The sequence below is a fragment of the Thermobia domestica genome, chromosome 15 (assembly GCF_964235325.1).
Source record: "Thermobia domestica chromosome 15, izTheDome1.hap1.1, whole genome shotgun sequence".
NCBI classification, from domain to species: Eukaryota; Metazoa; Arthropoda; class Insecta; order Zygentoma; family Lepismatidae; genus Thermobia; species Thermobia domestica.
Genome location: NC_137468.1, coordinates 91,034,998 through 91,048,579, shown reverse-complemented (window position 1 = coordinate 91,048,579; position 13,582 = coordinate 91,034,998). Strand labels below are relative to the sequence as shown.

General features: G+C 38.2%; 1 protein-coding gene across 4 annotated transcripts in view; it reads left to right on the top strand.

The window, feature by feature from the left end:
• The window catches only part of dsh (Segment polarity protein dishevelled), an 88,523-nt gene that overhangs the window by 20,052 nt on the left and 54,889 nt on the right, over positions 1-13,582 (top strand). For 3 of the 4 annotated variants that reach the window (XM_081739963.1, XM_081739960.1, XM_081739959.1), the window contains 2 exons: positions 5,067-5,243; positions 11,876-12,110. In XM_081739963.1, coding sequence (XP_081596089.1) covers positions 5,067-5,243; positions 11,876-12,110 — 412 coding nt within the window. The remainder of the gene's footprint in view (positions 1-5,066; positions 5,244-11,875; positions 12,111-13,582) is intronic. The other variant, XM_081739961.1, reaches the window with a different exon arrangement.

Here is a 13,582-nt window from a genome sequence, read left to right as displayed (position 1 = left end):
GACTGTAATCAATCAAATCTGTGTTTTCTGGTCCTACTATGATTATTTGTTGTCCTGATTTTTTTTTTGGGGGGGGGGGGAGAGGTAGTGATAAATTATTTTACGAAGATCAAGTTGGGCAAATTTTGTATTCTTACACATCATGTGATTCATGTGGATTGTCTAAATTGTTTCCTGTTTTATCGTACTCGCGCAGAGTAGTGATGTTCATTCTAATGCCACACCATTTAAAATAAATAAATAAATAAATAAATAATTATAATAATAATAAAACATATCTAAAACTATTCTCTCTTCTTTTGATTTTGACCCTTCCTGGAGTCTTCCTAGTCAACGTTACTGCTTGTTTCTCTTTTTTTTCCTTATACACTCATCGTCGAGGAGAATTTCTTAAGTATTTGAAAAACTCAGTAACATCCAAAAATCCCTTTTAAATTTGTAGTATCCCATGTAGATTCCCGCACTTCCTCACTTGCAGAAATTAGTTCTTTGATATTAAATTTTTAACTTACCAATGCCACTGATGTAATTAAGAAAATGCAACCATCGTACAATGGTTGAAAAAATACGTTCTTCCACCCAAACGACGCGTTATGGTTCCAATTTACAAATAAAAACATTTCTATTTAATCTTTTTGGATACAAGGCGAGTGTTTTGTAATTATAGATAATGTTTTCTGTGGTATCCATTAGCAAATGACTACGCATTCATTTATGTACAGGGTTTGTATGATAAGTAATGAGACCAGGTCTGGAAACATTGTTTTATTGATCTGATCTGTACAGGGACTTAAAAGCTTTCGAAGTACTCTCCTCTTGCGTCGATGCACTTCTGCAATCGATGTTTCCACGCTGCAAACGCCCCCTGGAAGTCAGCAGCCGGCATGTCCTTTAGAAATGTGGTCACGGCTGCTTGGATGGCTGTGACGTCTGCAAAACGGGTTCCTTTCAAGCGTGGCTTCAGCTTCGGGAAGAGGAAGAAGTCGGCCGGGCTCACATCTGGGCTGTAGGGTGGTTGTGGAAGGACTTCCACCCCAATCCGGGTCAAAAAGGAGGTCACTAAGAAGGCGGTGTGGGCAGGGGCATTGTCGTGATGCAACTTCCACCGGCTAGCGATCGCCGGTCTTTTCCGCTTGACGCTCCTGTGCAGTCTCTCAAGGACTTGTTTGTAGAAGGCGGCGTTGACGGCTTGTCCTTGGGGTACAAACTCCTTGTGGACCACCCCCACATTGTCAAAAAAAACAATCAACATTGTTTTCACCTTTGACTTCGACATTCTGGCCTTCTTGGGGCGCGGGGACGCAGGAGTGTGCCACTCCGCGCTTTGACGTTTCGTTTCAGGGTCGTACTGGAACACCCACGACTCGTCACCTGTTATGACGTCATCTTCAAAGTTAGGGTCACTGTTCATGAGGTTCAACAGTTCCTGACAACAATCAACACGTCGTTGCTTTTGTTCGTCAGTCAACACTCGCGGCACCAGTTTCGCACAGATTTTTCTCATTCCCAATTGTTCCGTCACAATCTTGTGCACTGTTGTGTGGTTCATATCGAGTTCATCAGCAATCAATCTCAACGATAATCGACGGTCTGAGTTCAGGAGATCCCTCACTTTTGCCACAGTTTCGTCCGTAGTCACTGTTGTCGGGCGTCCAGCCCTCTCCAGATCCTCAACGCTTTCCCGGCCGTTCCGGAACGCACTGTGCCAACGAAACACCTGGGCTTTGGATAGGGCTTCCTCTTTGTAGGCCTCCGTGATGAGAGAAAGCGTCTGAGTAGCCGTTTTCCCCAGGCGAACGCAAAATTTGATCGCATAACGCTGTTCGATGGAACCCTCCATGTTTGTTGATTTTCCGCCGTGACAAGAATGTTCACAAGGGCTTTGTCCAAGGCTTGTCCGCGCTCCACTAAGGCTCGGAGCCAACTGACGCGCGGTGCGTTGCTTTGCTCGGACCCCCCCCTACATCCTCCATCACCGACAAACCCGCTCCAGCGACACGCGCGCCGCGGCGCGGCGAGTCTCATTACTTATCATACAGACCTTGTATATTCTTCCGTATATCTAACAAGGTACATTCGCGAAGTTTCCCCTCGGGATTAGTCTAAAATTGATTTAAATGCAAAGTTCTCCGCGGTCCAAAGTGTATTGTACTACTTTTAGCGGCTCATACGGGTAATTTGCATATTTATGGGCCTTCATATGTCCGGAATTCATACACCACTATAACGCTTGGTCACAAAATTTCTTTTAGTTTCTTTAGATGTAACTGAACATGAATGTGGGCATATGCAAAATAAATTGGATCAAGTACTGCTTCTCTGACACGTGTTATCCACACCAGCCACCATCTTGGATCCGCTATATTGAATTCAACTTTCGGTTTTTCAAATGGAAATAGGTGCATGTGATACATCAAATTCATACAAAAATTTCTCGGAAATTGATTGGTGTAGTGAGTTTTACGGTAGCTTGTACCATTTGCAAGATATTGCATGTTAAATGTAAGGCACTTCACAAATTCCACTATTAAAAAGTTGTGCAGGACCCCGAATGTATATGTAATCTTTTGCGTGATTTATTGTTGACGAAATGTTTTCTGAACGTACATACATACAGACAGACAGACGTAAATAGGATATGGTAGATCTTCATCAAAATCTGGTCGTATCTAGATTTACATTAGGCATTTTGTTAGTAATACTATACTTCCTTGTTATAGTATAACATGGAAGTAACAACAATCACTCACAGAAATGTAAGATTGACACCAATGTTGTAGAGAGTTTGCTTATACCTACAGTACTTTTCCAGTTAGAAATTGTTTTGATTTTGGGGCCGCGGTGGCTCAGTGGTAGAGCGTTTACCTCTGGTGCTTGGGGTCCCGGGTTCGATTCCAGCCCCCGCCAAGTGAACTTTGTGGTGGACAAACACCGTGTGCGTGAGTTTTCTCGGGGTTCTCCCGTTTCCTCCCACTTTCTTCATTCCACCATTCCATTCATTATTCATCATCACCGTCTCCTTTAGCCTAACCAGCATAATCGTGGGACGTAAAACTCAAAGATTTCATTTCATTTTTTGTTTTGATTTGTCAACATCAAAAACGTAAGCGTAACTGATATTACTCTGCAATGTCTATTCACGAAGAGCCTAGAGGGATTTAACATGTAATATCTCGCAAATGGTACAAGCTACCGTAAAACTCACTGCACCAATGAATTTCCGAGAAAATTTTGTATGAATTTGATGTATCACATGCACCTATTCTCATTTGAAAAACCGAAAGTTGAATCCAATATGGCGGATCCAAGATGGCGGCCGGTGTGGATAACACGTGTCAGAGAAGCAGTACTTGATCCAATTTATTTTGTATATGCCCACATTCATGTTCAGCTGCATCTAAAGAAACTAAAAGCAATTTTGTGATCGAGCGTTATAGTAGTGTATGAATGAATTCCGGGTATATGAAGACTCATAAATATGCAAATTACCCATATGGGCCGCTAAAATTAGTGCAGTACATATTGAGCCATGTAGAACTTTGCATTTAAATCAGTTTTACATGAATCCCGAGGGGACACTTCGCGAATGTACCTTGTAAGACTACTTTTTACTTCTCGCGTGTGGTACAAGTGCTGGGTTCGATTCCCAAAGGTTTGGATTTCTTGATAAATTAAATAATTATGTCTGTGATAGTTTCCGCCAACCTTTTGACAAAGTCGATATAAATGTAACAGACTCCAGGAAGACTAAATGTATTTTTCTATCTTTGGTTTATATATTGACTATAATTTTAACCAACGTTCTCTTTTCGTGAGAAACTGATTCTATTTTGTACGAAATATAAAAGAATATACCATATGAATTACGGTGTTTCACGCAGCGATGAGTACGTTCGTTTTATTTTTTGAAAATATGTTTCAGCGTGGTTATGTTGTAATCCAAGTTTCTTAGATCTTTTTTCGCATCAATCACTTCTCGTGTTAGCTTCAGTGGTCAGTTGTTGCTCATAATACACTGCTCTAGTTCATGTTGTATTCAAATATCGTACTCACCGGCATAACCGTGGGACGTAAAACTTAAAGATTTCATTTCATTTCAAATATCGTAATACTGTTTTAAATAGAAAATGGGAAAAGTCACAAACTTTACTGTTCAACTTAATAATAATAATAATAATAAAATTACAACGGGTTACTACGGAACGTGAGATAAAAGTTAACTAAGAGTGGAAGGAAAATAGCAAAGAACAAAGCTAACCAACAAGAACGTTTTAAATTTCAAGTTTATTATTATTATTAATCTAGTGTGAAGAGCCATTTTTGATCTTAAGTATGTTATTGTGATAATTTAGAGAACGCTTTCAATAGAGAACTGTCCTCATTGTATCAGTGCGAAACGAATGTATGATTGTAGGAATTCTGATTACAATTAAAAATAATAATAAAACCTGTGCTGTTCAAATTGACTCGTTTTACTGTAATTGTATTTCTTATATTTCGAAAAGAAATTTATAAAAAATTGTTTGCGCTTCGTGTAGATATAAATACTTTTAAAAACAATGAAGTAAATTATTAAAATAAGAATTTTTTCTTTTTTCAGTCAGCTAGCTTTCGCATTTCTTACCTTTTTGATTATTCTTGTAGCCTAATAAAGACCATTAAATTGAATTCCAGATGCGATTAAGCAGATCATTCGGCTGCTTAAAAGTTCATATTCTGAGACTTACTCTTTGAGGTAACTCTAATGCTACTAAAATTTTAGACTGATTGTGACAAATTAAAAATTTTTTAGATTTACTTAGTCGCATTGAGTTATTTTTGATGAAACACAAGTAAACTGTTTTCGATACGTATAAAATTTCTAATTGCCTATAAGTGTCAATCATTTCTTCTTCTTCAAAAACTGTTCTGTTTGTTCACTCTTTTGGTTGTCTGTGTTCCTATATGTAATACATACATTGGCATAGTTGAATACTAAAGGTTACTTTGGTGTTATTCGTTTCGAACGAATATTTTAGTTATTATTAAGATTAATTTCGTATATTTAATGGTGCGATATTTTACAGGCTTAAGGATCAATGGTCATAGCAAACATCGTTCAGGACATGGCTATGAGTCTTCGTCTATGTTGAGTTCAGACCTGGAAACGACAAGTTTTTTGGAATCTGAAGACGATGTTTCCAGTAGAATTACCACTACAACAGGTAGAGCAACCAACATTTCTGTAGACAGGGGAACAGCAGGTATTACATTTGCTTTGTTAATTGTGAGTGTGAAAAAATATTATTGTTGACGCTTCAATTATAGTAGCCTCGAATATTGCGTTCGTAGAAGTTCTAGTTTATGTAAACGGCATGCTAAACGTTGTTGTGTTGATTGGTATGTTATAATATTGTATATGTCTGATGTACATTTTTAAATAATATATAATTGTATTTCCATACCTTTTGAACCGAATTTCCAATCCGTTACTATTTCCTTACTATGAGTACCTGCTGGTCCCACAATGAGAACATTGTATCCTGTTCTTGAAACAAAAATTGTTTAAAAAATGTACACAGCTTTCTTTTATTTTTGATTGGTTGATGAGTCAATAGTGTTAATTTATTATCTGTACGTTTTTATTTTTGTAGTATTATGTGGACAATGGAGATGTTTTAATGAAAGTATTGTCCTATAGCTTTTGTTTTTCATGATTTCATGTACACTATGTGATCAAAAGTATCCGGATACCTGGCTGAAAATGACTTACAAGTTTCATGGGGCCACCATCGGTACTGCTGGAATTCAATATGACGTTGATCCACCCTTAGCCTTGATGACAGCTTCCACTCTCGCAGGCATACTTTCAATCAGGTGCTGGAAGGTTTCTTGGGGAATGGCAGCCCATTCTTCACGGAGTGCTGAACTGAGGAGAGGTTTCAATGTAGGTTGGTGAGGCCTGGCACGAATTCGGCGTTCCAAAACATCCCAAAGGTGTTCTATAGGATTCAAGTCAGGACTCTGTGCAGGCTAGTCCATTACAGAAATGTTATGGTCGTGTAACCACTCCGCCACAGGCCGTGCAATATGAACAGGTGCTCGATTGTGTTGAAAGAGATACAATCGCCATCCCCGAATTGCTCTTCAACACTGGGAAGCAAGAAGGTGCTTAAAAACATCAATGTAGGCCTGCGCTGTGAAAGTGCTTTACAAAACAACAAGGGGTGCAAGCCCCCTCCAAGAAAGAAAAAAAAGACCACACCATAATACCACCACCTCCGAATTTTACTGTTGGCACTACACACGCTGGCAGATGACGTTCACCGGGCATTCGCCATACCCACACCCTGCCATCGGATCGCCACATTGTGTACCGCGATTCGTCACTCCATACAACGTTTTTCCACTGTTCAATCGTCCAATGTTTACGCTCCTTACACCAAGCGAGGCGTCGTTTGGGATTTACCTCCGTGATGTGTGGCTTTGGCTTATGAGCAGCCGCTCGACCATGAAATCCAAGTTTTCTCACCTCACGTCTGTCATAGTACTTGGAGTGGATCCTGATGCAGTTTGGAATTCCTGTGTGATGATCTGGATAGATGTCTGCTTATTACACTTTACGACCCTCTTCAACTGTCGGCGCTCTCTGCCAGTCAACAGACGAGGTCGGCCTGTACGCTTTTGTTCTGTACGTGTCCCTTCACGTTTCCACTTCACTATCACATCAGACACAGTGGACCTAGGGATGTTTAGGAGTGTGGAAATCTCGCGTACAGACTTCTGACACAAGTGACACCCAATCACCTGACCACGTTCGAAGTCCGTGATTTCCGCGGAGCGCCTCATTCTGCTTTCTCACGATGTCTAATGACTACTGAGGTCGCTGATAATGAGTACCTGGCAGTAAGTGGCAGCACAATGCACCTAATATAAAAACGTATGTTTCGGGAGGTGTCCGGATACTTTTGATGACATAGTGTATGTTGTTTTGATAGGTGACATTATATTTTTTATTAAAAGAGTTGTAATTTGCAAAAATATTTTGTATAATGATGAATAAACCAAACGGATACTTTTTTCATTTATTCACTCACACAGCAGTGCAGTTGCTAGCAAAATTGTGCATCTTTGCCTATATGTTCTTCTGTCAATAATTAGGGTGCATGGTAACTCAATGGTAGACGCCCACCTCTGTTGTGAGTATTTTGTAGTTTAGCCTCAGATCATGTAAGTTTCGTAGTGGACATCATCATGTCTGTGGATTTTCTCTCGCCTCCACCCCCTCCCCCAGTTCACCAATTATTTTATAATCATTCATTGCCATTAATCATCCGTCTCTCTGCAATATATTTTTCATGACAGATTTACTCAATAGTGACAAAAATAAATGTTAAATAGATGCACAAATAAAATCATCTGGTTATTGATTCAGTTTATCTTTGGGTAAATCGTAAATTCTCAGTATCCATCTAATAAATTTGAATAGTTAATGCGAATATTGCGATTAGCGTACCTTTGCACTCATCTGAAATTAGTATCTTTGTGTTGTAGTTGTTGATAAAAGAACATGCAAAAAGTTATGGATTTTGCTATCGACTTATATTATCATATGCAAATACCAGGTGATTTTTTTAAAAAAAGAAATAATAGTTAAACTTTCACCAACTGCTTATAAAAGGTGGTAGATTACAACACTAAGCAGCTGATGTTCATTTTTAATATTACTGTAAGAGAGAGAGTTCTGTTGTGTTCACTCAAGGGTATATTTAAATAATTAGTGTTCGATGCACTAGAAGCACTGAAAATTGTTGGTAAGTTCGAGGAAATTGGTTAAGCACAAGGTAAGGTATCGGGTGTCGGTAACGAGGATTCCGGAAAGTGTTCTTGAATATTAGGAAGTAGTGTTACCAACTCCAAACAAACGTTAAGTAATTTTCACACTAGATATGCACAGTGTTTTTAGGAATTTTACCATTCTAGCAATATGGTGTTTGTAATATTAAACAATGTATGTTCCATTTTTAATTAGCTACCGTTCTAACTAGGGAAGGTTGCGAGGTGTTACTCTGACTTCATATTGATATTATGCTCAATCGACTCTTTTTAACATATGAAACAATTATGCAAACGGAGAAATCCTCGATTGGAAGCGCGTTCGAATTACATGCGTTCAAAGTTCAAAATTGAACAGATTTTGCAAAAGTTTGAAGTAACTATTCTTTTTTTGAGATACATGCTTCAGTTTTGATATCGGGGGGTTTTCTTGGCTGCCCAGTACAGTGGTGAGGTCAAAACGTACGCATTTTGCAAGATAAGAACACTTATTTTGTAGGAGGTGAAGGGTAATGGTGTTTTACAACTTGCAAATTGCCTTCTGTTTGGCACACCGGGTCGATAGGCTGATAAAATCTATTCGCCAACCTTATTCGACTGTATTGTCATTCAAATGGCAATTTCCTCTGTGGCCACATTTAAATTGAACAATTACATTTGTCTCCGAAACATTTGGCCGCGGAACTAACGTGAACGGGACTCCGAATCCAGTCGGCCTCTGGAAGACGGTGTTTCAATATCTCATCACTAGCAATTTATATATATACTCGCTAGCAATTTGTCAACGGATTTTAATGGCAATTGTTGAAAAATAGAGACCAAACTTCAGGGAATATTTTACGATAATCGGCGATAAATGTGGCCAAGAAACAAACATTCGGCTAGTGACAATGTATGCAAACATCAGTTTTCTTTAGAATAAAAGTCACCTTTTTCACAGCTTTGAGCGCACATTCCCGCTAATCATTTTCTTTTTGTAATTTTTCGGCCTATTTTGTCGCTGAATATCTTCAAATATCCCGGGCGTTTGACTAATATTTTCCCAAAATCGGCATTTCAGTTCAGTGAAAAGTAAAAAACATGGCAAATGATGATGTATTCAAACACTGTCTTCCGCAATGCTTAGCATGGCCTGACTGAGTTCAGAGTACCGCTCAGGATAGTCCGCAGCCGACCGCTCTGGCGCAGCTCGATTAGTTTGAAACGCCAATTCCTCGCGATTGACTACAAATAAAATGCCGGTGGGTAAGCTGGTATTCATATTCATTGTCAGTGTCAGTCAGTGCAAAAGTTTTGTTGGGCAGCAGCTCTGGACAAAACAACACATTGGTGACAGAACCTTTTAAGAAAATGTTGATCTCATTCCTACCTACAAAAGGGAAAGAACATCAGAATATAGATTATCAGAAGATTAATTATGAATACTATGACGTTCTTTATTGAATTTCGCACTCCTGGCAAAGCGTTTTGGAGCCAAATGTCACTGTTCAGTTTGAAGATGGCCACACAGGAAAATGAAATTTGAATGATAATACAGTCGAATTGGGGTAGCAAATATATTTTAATAGCTTGTCGATTCTGTGTGCCAAACAGGAGGCAATTTGCAAGTTGTAAGACGCCATTACCCTTCACTCCTTTCCAATAAGTGCCTTTGTCACGCAAACCGTTCGTTTTTACCTCACCACTGTGTTGGGTACCCAAGAAAACTCCCCGATACCAAAAATGAAGCGTCTACCTCAAAAAGTGGTAACTTCAAATTATTCGCAAAATCTGTTCAATTTTGAACTTTGAACGCTTGTAATTCGAACACACTTCCGATCGAGGATTTCTCCGTTTGTGTAATTGCGTCATATGTAAAAATGAGTCGATTGAGCATAGTATCAATATGAAATCAGAGTAACACCTCGCGACTTTCCCTTGTAAGTTTATTTAACACGGTGGCTCAGAGATAGAGCGCTTATCTCTGGTGCGTGGTGTCCGTGGTTCGATCCCGGTCTAGTAAATTTGTGGTGGACAACATCGTCTGGGTGGGTTTTCACGGGATACTCTCATTTCATCCCACATTATAATTCCACCAATTCTTCTACCTCATCATTCACTTGCCTAAATCAATCATCCGTCTCCCTTAGCCTAAAGGACATAACCGTGTACGTTAAACTGAAGGATTTCATCTCATATCTAAGTTAATGTAGTTGTTTTCAAGAAGAAGCGATTACTGCCATTGGAACTTGTAAATCATTTCTACTCACATTCCTAAGGAGCTTCGGGGGCGCGGTGGCTCAGGGGTAGAGCGTTCACCTCGGGTGCGTGGGGTCCCAGGTTCGATCTCAGCCCCCGCCAAGTGAACTTTCTCGTGGTTTCCTCGGGGTGCTCCCGTTTCCTTCCACTTTCTTCATTCCATCATTTCACTCATTATTCATCATCATCGTCTCCTTTAGCCTAACCGACATAACCGTGGGACGTAAAACTCAAAGATTTCATTTCATTTTTTTTTCCTAAGGAGCAAGTCTCTGATTGTCTCTAAAGAAAAAATTGACTTTAAAAAAATCACAAACGCATGTCTTTCTGCATTCTTACTTAGCGTTTGAAATCGGAACTTCGGTTATATTTTGTATTTCATAATACAATAATGTTTTTAGCATTGATATTAGCGTACTTGACTTTGTGTTTCTCATTGTCCGTTTTAATTGCCCTGTTTTTATCTGAAAGTTACTTCTTTTCAGAATAAGTTTCTCTTGTTTAGCTGTGTTTAAAATCATTTTCTCTATTCTTTGGCATACATTATTACTAGGTACACAATAATTGCAAATTTAGAACGAAGTGATCGATCTTTATTTATTATTCATAGATATATTTAGTGGATCAGTTGTTTTCGTAAATGAACATGACATGTAAATAATTGTATTTGGTATATTAGCGAAAAACATAATGGCTTTGAAAAATTGTGTTCGCAGAACAAAACGAAAAGGGCTTCGCCCTATTTCTAATGTTGAAAATTCTGTTTTTCATTGTTTACAAATAGAATTCAAATGTTTTTCCAATATTAAGTTTATGGGCATCCCCTTTTTTCGCTGATTATTCCTGAATGCTATGTCCGATCGGGACTTGGGAACCATTACGATACTCAGCGCGTGCGCTCTAGATTCACCGTGTCAAATTTGATTAAAACGATTCAGGCATCTAGGAGGAGTATCCGGACAAACAAACGCTTAAATTGAGTAAAGAGGAGCTTCACTCCAATTATGCAAAGATCTAGACGGTCTTTTAAGGTAGAAATTCTAAATATCTGAATTTTTCAGAAGTTAGTACATAAGATTTAGCAGTAAATGATATCGTAAAAATGTCAGTAAGATTTTTGTCTAATACCTGAAATTTCCGTTATAGTTTCTTTTCTAAAAATTATAAAAAAAATGGGTAAAATAGTTAGTATTTGTGTAGATATTATTCATTGCTGGAAAGTGTATATATATATATATATATATATATATATATATATATATATATATATATCCAAATTAATTATAATGAAAAGCCCATTGATCAATATGTGGAGTGACACTATCTTGGAATAAAGTTTGCATTTACAGGAAGCTGACTGGATTCAATGTCACAAAACTTTTTAACTTACAGAAGTAAACATAGGTAAGCTAACACTGAATACCAGAAAGAACGCTCAGCTACCTCCTGGTCGTATGGTTATCGTACGCGCCTTCGGCCCAGGAGATCCGGGTTTGATTTCTGGGCAATGGTCTGATTTCATAGTTCTACCATGTTTCATATAGCCTCAATACTAAAAAGGACACTAGACCTATCAGCCAGAAAGAATTACCTTATAATGATACTAGGAGGGATAATCTATAAATTTTCGATTTCATAATTTGTTCAGTTAATCACATACGTAAGTGCAATCCAAATTATAATACTGGAGATGACGTTTAAGGTTTTGCTTTTTTACAAATCTAATATAATTTTCCAGTTTATAGGGTTATAAACCTAGGTGTTCTTAATACATATCCATCAGTGTACTTCTAAATTCTAATCTGATGGTTTTGTTTCACAGATCACAGTAGCGTATCACGTATACATGTTCGAAGACGTCCGAGGAGACGACGGCACCGTCTACCGCCAATGTCTCGAACGTCATCGTTTTCCAGCATTACAGATTCCACAATGTCCTTAAATATTATCACTGTGACGCTCAATATGGACACCGTGAACTTCCTTGGAATTAGCATAGTGGGCCAAAGCAATAAAGGTGGCGACGGTGGAATCTACGTGGGATCCATAATGAAAGGGTTAGCAACTGCTCAAAATATAAATGTGATAAAGTAATAAGTACTATGTTGTAAGTTGTGGTTGCTGTTTTTTTTCTTCACATTATATATGTAATGTAATTTTGTGTAAAATAAAATCCGTGTCATTTTAGTACAATTAATTTTAAATCGTTCGGTAAGGTTTAAATGCCTAACTTGTATGTTGCTTGAGAATGCAATTTGTAATAAATTAGTTAAAGAAAATTTGTATATATTTAAACAATATGTAATGTGGTGTATCTAACATGGAAGACGTATTTCCAGGGCATATAGTGTTTCCGGTAGTAACCAGAAAACCTAGGACCGGGAACGCCTCATTTAGGAAATAAATATTCAAGCCAATTATGCACCTTGATCGTAATTGTAATTAATGTACTGGTAAGTCCATCGCACTCTTTTCAATGAATTCCATTGCTTGACAGTCACTATCATCAATTCACATGAACCCCGAGAGGTGATGGTACGCATTTAGATTTCCAACAGTAAATACAGGTAGTTCATGGTGTTGTAAAGCTTTAATATATCGGCTGCCGAAAAGGCTTGAGAACAAGGAATATATAATAAATAAATTGTGGTCAGATGAAGAAAGAAAACTCGCAAATGCAGTTGCTTGCAAGCTGAAAACTACGTTAATATGCCGAGAATAAAGGGTATCGGATACACTGATGGCTGCACCGTCAGCAACACGATCGTGACCGAGTTTATCATACCAGTGCCGGCATAAACTAGATGTGTGGGCTGAAAATAAAATTTCTGACAACTGAACAGTGAATGGTCAGAGACCAGTTATGTCAATTTCTCAATGTGACTGCTGGAGCCGTTATTGTTAGAGAAACTCTAGGTTTTGAAAGCTCAGCGTTTAAGACAAAACTTGTTTTTTCGTTACCAGTTAGTATCTACTTACTATCTAGCAATTCGCCAGGAAGCCATATCAGATTTAGGACGATAATTGGAGCACCTGTATTAATCCCTGCTTGCCTTCGCCTTGAAGTTAAAGAATCATCTTGAGTTGTTCTTCAGCTTGTTCTGAATTTTCCACTACTTCCTTACATTTCAACAAGGTTCTCACACTAAATTGTTAGTGGATTATAAACTGGTACACGTACTAATTCCCTTAACACTGTGAAAAAAATTTAAAAATATATTTAGTAACGAACAATTTGTAATCAAATTCCCTTCGCACAATGGGAAGAAGATTGCTGAATCCTATGTTTGAGTTGATCTTGTGTGAAATAATTTGCATTTATGAAAAGCTACAGATGAGTCGTTGGCGTTCTCTCAGTACGTTGAAGATTTGTATTAATTAGAATTAAGAAATATTTTATTACGGGATTCCAGCTTTAGTTCTTCATCAAACAATGTATTCTGTGGTATAAGAATTTTGGAATGCATAATTTGCGTTTATCCTTGCTGTTAATGATTAGTAGTTTTAGTAGAGCTAAAAGGCGTAATTC